Raw genomic sequence first — 8,754 nt, forward strand, 5'->3', positions numbered from 1 at the left:
TCTGCACTAATTATCAGTGTTTTTTTTAGTTGGTTTAACAAGATGTAGTTTATTTATTTATTATAATTAATTATACTCTTTCTTATGAAGTAGATCAATCTTTGGTTTATATTTCTTATTACTGTACATGTTTTGTCGATTTTATTCAAAGATGAAACTGAGTCCAACGACAAACTAGATTATTGTAAACAAAAAATTGATGATCCACTCTAATCTATGAAGAGTTACAAATGCACAATCATACGCAACAATCCCACACAATCATACGCAAATCTTTTTTTTTTTTTGCGCTAGTGATATATATACTGTCTGGTTTTAATGAAACAATCTTTGCTTATTCCTCTTTTAATTATATTCTTTATCGAATACATCTCCTCTTTAGATTTATCATTGATCGCTATCATCAGCTTTGCTGGTTACAAGTTCATTTTGGGCCCAAAGTACGAATGACCTGACTTTAAAGTTGACCCACACCAAAATTATTTTTGAGATCTTCGCTCTCTCTCACTTTTTCTTCAAGTGATTCCGATTTGCGTTTTCACTACTTCTTCTTTAGTTCCTGAATTCTTGTGATCTGTGATGTGTCTCTGATCTCTCATCGGTTGAATCTGAATTGGATCCAGAAATTTATTTTGCTTGTTCTTGGCTTCAAAAGTTTTTGAATTAAAGAAGATTTATAATCTTTGATTTAATCCTCAAAAGTTTTTGGATTAATTTCGCTGGAAGAATAAAAGGAATTGAATTAGGTGTTACTTTGATTTGAACAGGTAATTGAACGATGTAGCGTGTGTTAAAAGAAAATGCGACGCTAGAAAAAAAAAAGAAAAAAAATGTTAAAAAACTTATAAAACACTAATTTTATTGTATTGTCTTTTTATATATATATATAAACCATTTTCCTACCACTTTTCCTATTAAATTCTAATTAGGGTTTCCATACCAGGTGAAAAAAAAACCTAAAACACAAACATAAGTACCATAATAGTTTAGAGCAATTGGATCAAGAAAATTTACATCATGCATAGGACAAATCATGCATATGAAAAATCCTGAAATTTTTGTTTATTGTTCAATAATATGGATCCACACTAATGTTAAACACTGACTTATGCTTTGAGCAATAATGAGTTCAACTTTTTTTTTTTAGATAAGATTAATATTAACTACTATGTTAGATACGGTGAACAAGACATGAAGATTAAACTCCATTAACCCTAATTTCCTTGAAAGCCCAAAATGTTACTTCAACTCCGTGAAAAAATTACCTAGCCAAATAAAGAAAAAAGCTTAGTGAATTTTGTCACCTAGTCCTTTGCAATAGATTTGACCATTAATAACAATCGAAAGTATTAGGTTAGATTTTGAGCTTTCTTCATTCATATTTGTTACAGAAACATATCATTGTTCGATTCTGTCAATGATCATTTCCAGATCCTCCGAAGATTGTATAGTAAAAGTTTGTCAATACCTCTTTCCCTTCTCTAAATTCAAGTTCTTTCAACTCATTCTGCAACAACAACATTTCAGAAGTCTTACTTTCAACATTGCTGGCCAAGAGATCCTCTACAGCTTTTGGCACTGTCGTTTCGACAAAACTAATAGGAGTTGCACCTTGCATCTCCCCCTTATTCTTATCTCCCCCAGCAGCTTTTCCAGCTTTCCTGCCCCTCCTTTTCTTTTGATGCTCTTTAGTGATGTCAAGCACGCCTTCATTTTCCACAAGTTCCACTTTTCTTCCAACTTCAACTTAAACACAAGGGAGATAAGTGTTTCCTCCTGGCCATTCAGATTCCTTAAACTCATGTTCTTTCAGCACCAACTTCTACAGTTTCCTCATCCCAATCAAAATCCATGTTGCCGACGCCTACTTCACCCAACTGTGTGTACTCAACCTTCAACTGCCCAATACAAGAATCTATTAGAGAATAAGAACTGTCAAATATAGTGTACACAAATGTAATGTACTAGCGACTACACAGTGTACACTTCCAAATAAAGTGTTCAACACTTTTGTAATTACACTATTGTTAGTTGATGGGTCTCAGTCATTTAGTATCTGGCCCAAATCCTATGTTTGTTGTTTATTGTAGATGGGCCAAAGCTGTGTACAAGCCCACTTCTGCAAAAGAGAAAAAATCAGCATTAAGGAGGAATTGGTGATCGTTTGTCCAAGCTATTATAAAAGGAAAGACTTTAAACAGAACCCTAATACGAGAGAGAGAAAAAGAGACGTAGTACAAGCAAGAGAAATAGAAGGAGAGAGAAGAGAAAAAGGGAATCCAAGAGAGCAACGAAGGAAGTTCGAGTCTTCTTTGTCGTGTGCTGTGATTCAAAGTTACTTCTCTTCTATTGTTCTAATCTGTGACTTGTACTTGAACACAAAGAGAGCGCCGGTTAGTGCGTTTGTGTATTCTTGATTGATAGTGGAGGTTGTGGGAGACGGTTCCCACCCCAGACGTAGCAGTTTAAGGCCGTGAACTGGGTGATCAAACGTGTGTGTCATTTAAGTTTCTAATTCATCTAATAGATCTAAGATCTAAGCACTCAGGAGAAGTTAAAAACCCTTACAAGTGGTATCAGAGCAATCCAGGTTTGAGTGCTAGAAAGATTTGGATTAGAGACTCAGTGATGACGACACAAAAGATGGAGGTGAGCATGTTTGACGGATCAGGTGATTTTGTGATCTGGAAGAAAAGGATGCTCGCATACTTAACCGTTCAAGGTTTGAAAGATGTTCTTTCGGAACCGACATCCAAAGAAGTGGATGTAAAAGAACCAGAAGCAATGAAGGAAAAGAGCAAAAATGATGCTTCAAGGCTGGAGCGAGATGAAAAGGCTTTGAATCTTATCTTCATGTGCGTTGGAGATCATGTCTTAAGGAAACTAGACAAGTGTGAAACCGCAGCTCAAGCGTGGGCTACTCTTGAGAGGCTTTACATGGCAAAGACTTTGCCTAATCGGGTCCATGCTCAGCTTAAAGTGTATTCTTTTAGAATGCAGGATTCAAGATCAATTGATCAGAATGTAGATGACTTCTTGAAGCTGATTGCAGATTTGAGCAACCTCAACATTGAGATACCAGAAGAGGTTCAAGCAATACTGCTACTCAACTCTCTTCCCTCTAGGTATGATTCTTTAAAGGATACTTTTAAGTATAGTAGGGAAGCTATTCAGTTGGAGGAAGTAGCTAGTGCTGCAAAATCTAAGGAGAGAGAACTGTCTGAAAATGAAAGGCTTTCAAGATCAGATGGAGAAGGGTTATATGTTGAGGCTAGAGCCAGATCAGAAAAGAGATCAGAGAATGGAAGAGGAAGGTCTAAGAGTAGAGGAAAGAAAAACAACAAAGGTTGTTTTATCTGTGGAGATGAAGGACATTGGAAGCGGGAATGTCCTCATAGAAAGAAACCTGCAGATTCTGCAAATGTTGCAACAGATTCAAAGGAACCAATGGTGTTAAGTGTCAGCACTCAAGATAGAAAGAAAGAATGGATTATGGATTCAGGCTGTTCATACCATAGTACACCAGACAAAGAAGTCTTGTTTGATTTCAAGGAGTTTGATGGTGGTAGAGTTTTGATGGCTAATAACACTCATTGTAACATCAAAGGAATGGGGAAGATTCGGATTTAGAATCCAGATGGTTCTGTAGTGATACTCAAGGATGTGAAATATATACCAGAGGTGAGTAGGAATCTTATTTCTTATGGAATGTTAGAGAAATCTGGTTGCAGGTATGAAAGAGGTAACTTCAAGGTTCAGTTCTACAAAGGAAAGAAGAAGGTAATATCTGGAAAATACCAAGGTGGTTTGTATTATCTTCAAGGCACAGTTTCTAAAGTTGACGTGAACATGCCAAAAGCTGAGGTAGAAGTGAAAAAGAAGAAGGTAAAGAAGGTGACATTCAGTGAGAATCTGATTCAAGGAGCAACTCCTTATGGTTTTGAGACAAGGGATTCATCAGCTCAAGGTGGAGACTCTTCTTCATCAGAAAAATCTGAGAGTTACGAAGTAATTGAGTCTAAGGAGAGCAAGGAAGAATCTGAGATAGAATCAACACTCGATGATATTTTTGAAAGTAAGAAGCGGATGCATCAGAAAAGTGTTGGAGAAGAAGAGAGTTTGAACAAAGAACTTGAGGTGAAAAATTTGGGAAAAGTTTCTAAGATATTGGGAATGGGTTTCTTTGGAGATAAGAGCTAAAGGGGATGTAGTTTTATCTACGGTTCACAAGGGTAAAAGTTCAATAAATTTTGTAACTGAAACAGTACCTGGACAAAAAGCTCAGGTTTGCTGCGATCTTCTCAACCTAGTTTGAAGTGTGGTGCAGCTTCAGGTAACTCCATTATCGACATGCTACTCTCGCAGGAAGAAGAACATAAAAACGGGTTGGTGATAAGATCTTTGATGTAATTTCTGTATATTGAATCGTAGAAGAGAGAGATACAAAGCTTCACCGTATCGTATTTACAAACTCATGACGTATGTAAAACGCATACAGGAATAGTAAGCTCAAACGCTACTTCCACAATAACAAAAACTGAATACGTATTTCTCAACAATTCTAGTATTTATACTAATTGTCTTCCAACTGCTTCTCTCACGCGTTTTCTTCACACGCTTAACCGTCTTCACTCCCGAGCTAATACCCAGCTAGACTCATGCAATGGAAGATTTGTCCAAGATAGCAACACTTCCAAACACCCTTCTTCATTATGACGCATGTCTAATAATTCGCTGGGTGCTACTACGATTTCATCAACATCAGATAAAACCGCTGGCAATGGTAGAACGTCGTGATTTGAACCCAAGGCTTCTTTCAAATGTGAAACATGGAAAACCGGATGAATCCTTGAATCGGATGGTAACTTCAAGCGATAAGCGACCTTCCCAATTCTCTCTAACACCTCAAAGGGTCCATAAAAACGGGCAGCAAGCTTTTGACAAATTCGACGAGCCACTGACTTTTGTCTATACGGTCGGAGTTTAAGAAACACCATACTTCCCACTTCAAAATTCACCTCTCGTCGATGTTTATCAGCTTGACTCCGCATCAACTCTTGAGCTCTCAACAGATGAAGCCGAATATGTTCCAACATCGAATCTCTTTCTTTCAGCATTTCCCCTAGCTCAAAATTAGCTGTTGAACCTTCTTCAAACCTCACAAGAGTTGGTGGTTCTCTCCCATAAACCACTGAGAATGGAGTATTTTTCAGGGCTGTGTGATAGTTTGTATTATACCACAATTCTGCCCATGAAAAAATTTTTGCCCATTTCCTTTGATGAGCTGATGCTAGACAACGGAGATAAGTCTCTAAACATCGGTTTAAAATCTCTGTTTGTCCGTCAGTTTGAGGATGGAACGCTGTACTATACTTCAACTTTGTTCTAGCTTGGTTAAAACATTTTTTCCAGAAATGACTGAGAAAAATCCGATCTCTGTCAGAGACAATGGTCTTGGAAAACCCATGTAAGCGAACAATTTTTTTAATGAACTTGTTCACCACCTGAGTTACAGTGAAAGGATGCTTTAATCCAATAAAATGGCCAAATTTGCTCAAGCGATCCACCACAACTAATATAGCATTGAATCCCATTGAACTTGGAAGACCTTCGATGAAGTCTAAACTGATATCTTCCCAAATAGCCTGTGGAATTGGTAAAGGCTGGAGAAGACCTGCTGGACTGAGGGTAGAATATTTATGAGTCTGACAGATTTTACACTCAGAGACAAATTTTTGTATGGTTTCACGCATCCCACTCCAGTGAAAAGACTGTTGAACTCTCTTTAGTGTTTTTAGTATACCCGAATGTCCTCCTACCACACCTTCATGTAACTCTGCGAGAATCAAGGGAATATATGCAGATGTTGCTGGTAATACCAATCTCCTTTTATACCACAGTTTACCATCTTTGACGACATAACCCGGTTTGACTGTTTCAGCATTATTTACTCGGTTGATCAGTATTTGAATCTCCGGGTCCTCCTCAATTTCCTTGAATATGTCCTGTAATTGGACCACAGAAGGTACTGTCATGGCCAATAAGGATGTGGTAACGTTTTCCAAAGGTGCTTGTAAACTCCGAGATAGTCCATCCGCCGCCTTGTTTTCGATGCCCGGCTTGTATACTATCTCGAAATCATAACCCAACAGTCGAGTAAGCCACTTTTGATGTTCCATCGTCACTTCTCTTTGTTCCAAAAGAAACTTAAGGCTTTTCTGATCGGTATGAACCACGAACTTCCGGCCTATTAGATAATGTTTTCATTTCTGAATAGATAGAACAATTGCCATTAGCTCCTGTTCATACACTGATTTCAACTGTTCGCGAGCAGTCAACCCACAACTGAAAAACGCTATTGGTCTCTATCTTTGCATTAGTAATGCTCCTAACCCAAAACCAGATGCATCAGTCTCCACCACGAAAGTGGCAAAGTCAAAACTGGTGCAGACGTCATCGCTTTCTTTAATGTATCAAAAGCAAGTTGAGTCTCACACGACCATTGAAACTTGTCCTTTTTTAATAGCTATGTTAAAGGTCGAGCCAACGTGCTGTATCCTTTCACAAAACTCCTATAATACCCTATGAGTCCTAGAAATCCGCATAATTCCTTCACTGTTTTGGGAGTAGGCCATTTTGTCATTGCTTCAGTCTTTTTTGGATCAGTTGCCACGCCTTCCTTTGAGATTATATGGCCCAAATAGTCCACTTCGTTTCTAGCAAATAAGCACTTCTTCTTGTTTGCATATAGTTGTTGTTCAGCAAAAATTTTCAGGTACAACCCTCAGATGAGCTTCGTGATCCTCCACACTTCGGCTATATACCAATATATCATCGAAGAACACTAGAACAAATTTCCGAAGGAATGCTCTGAACAAATCATTCATTAAAGATTGAAATGTTGCAGGCGCATTTGTGAGGCCAAATGGCATCACTAAGAATTCATAGTGGCCATCGTGTGTTCTAAAAGCTGTCTTTTCGATGTCACTCTCCTTCATTCGTATTTGTTGGTAGCCTGATCTCAGATCCAATTTCGAAAATATTACAGCTCCATGAAGTTCATCTAGTAGCTCGTCAATCATTGGTATGGGAAACTTGTCAGGAATTGTTGCTCGATTCTAAGCCATGTAGTCTACACAAAACCTCCAACTTGTGTCTTTCTTCTTGACTAAAAGAACTTGGCTTGAAAAAGGACTAACACTTTTCCTGATCGTTCCTGCATCCAACACATTTCTGCTACCATTTTTTCCATAACCTCTTTATGCATCTGGGGATAGCGGTATGGTCTCACATTCACCGGACCTTGTCCAGGCTGCAATGTAATACCATGTTCGCGGTCTCGACTTCGAGGTAATCCCGATGGAAGATCAAATACTTCCTCAAACTCTTGTAATAAGGTTACAATCAGCTCGGGAATCTTTTCTGTGGACTCTTCTTTTGGGATGTTCTTTTCAAACTCCAGACAGACGCCTTTTGATGTTATCACTGGATTCGGTGCAAGTGTCTTCAGAGATAACCTTTTTGTGTGCAAACTTGTGTCACCATACAAGGTAATCCACTGTCCTTGGTATTTAAAAGAGAATTCTTGTCGTTTCCAATCCACCTGACATTTACCAAGGGTTTCTAGCCACTGCACTCCCAATATCATATCCACATTTCCTAACTCCAATGCTATGAAATCTGTCGTGAATCTGAATCCTGACAACAAGAAAGATATGTCTTTACATGCTCCATTTCCTTTGATCTGTAATCCATTACCCAGTAACACTTCTAACTCCTTTTCTGTTGATAACTGTAACAGAGTTTTCTGCACCGTTGCTGACGATATAAAATTGTGGGAAGCCCCACTATCGAGCATGACCACCACCTGTGTCTTCCCGATAGTCCCGTGAATCTTTGTGGTCTTTGGTGTATCAATTGTCAGAAATGCGTTCAATGATAGATGTCTCAACTCACCCATCTGTTCAGTTTCTTCTTCAATGAATTCAAACATGTTCTCATCCAAGACTTCCACTTCAAATCCATTGAGTACTGTCAACACTCGTAGCTCTTGTTTCGGACAAACTTTATCGTGGCCTCTGAACCACTTGGCATCACACTTGAAACATAATCCCTGACTTCGTTTCACATCGAGTTCTGCGTCAGTGAATTTTTGGCGAGGTCTTATATTGGTTCGTCCTTGCGTTTGATTTTCTTTTGAATCCGTAGACTCAATAGTCAGCACTTTCGGTTTGAATGGTGTTGTATACTGAGTCCGTTGATTGTTGTAAAAGCTATTGATACGAGTATTGTTCTTTGATCCATACTCTCTCCGAGAACCATCACCAACTAACTTGCAAAAAGCACTACTCTCCATTGCAATATGATTAGCTAGCCCTTTCGGTTCCTTCATCTTGATAACTTCTTTCATTTCCAGTGTTAAACCATTGTAAAAGATGTCTTCCAAGCCTTTATCATCTACTCCTGTGACTTGTGACGACAGATCCTCAAACTCGGATACATAGTCTCCAATGGATCCCGTTTGTTTGATCGAGTACAAACGCTTTCCCGGTTCTTCCTCTAGTGATTCAACAAATCGTACCAACAACTTCGCTTTAAAGTCCCTCCAATCTCGGAAACCATGGCGTTTCTTTACCCAAACAAACCATTTCTTGACTTTACCAGCTAGTGAGAGAGCAACTAAATCGAGCTTCGCTTCATCATCGTAACGGCCAATATCGAAGAAATTCTCGACTTCCGCAATCCACACATATG

At 38.6% G+C, this 8,754-nt stretch overlaps 1 protein-coding gene across 1 annotated transcript; it reads left to right on the forward strand.

The window, feature by feature from the left end:
* The first annotated feature begins 3,708 nt into the window (after window positions 1-3,708).
* LOC112088032 lies at window positions 3,709-4,200 on the forward strand. The gene has a single exon (XM_024158181.1). It carries the CDS (start codon window positions 3,709-3,711, stop codon window positions 4,198-4,200), a length of 492 nt encoding a protein of 163 aa, XP_024013949.1.
* Window positions 4,201-8,754: the final 4,554 nt, after the last annotated feature.

The sequence above is a fragment of the Eutrema salsugineum genome, unplaced genomic scaffold (genome assembly GCF_000478725.1).
Source record: "Eutrema salsugineum unplaced genomic scaffold, Eutsalg1_0 scaffold_15, whole genome shotgun sequence".
In the NCBI taxonomy this organism is placed as follows: domain Eukaryota; kingdom Viridiplantae; phylum Streptophyta; class Magnoliopsida; order Brassicales; family Brassicaceae; genus Eutrema; species Eutrema salsugineum.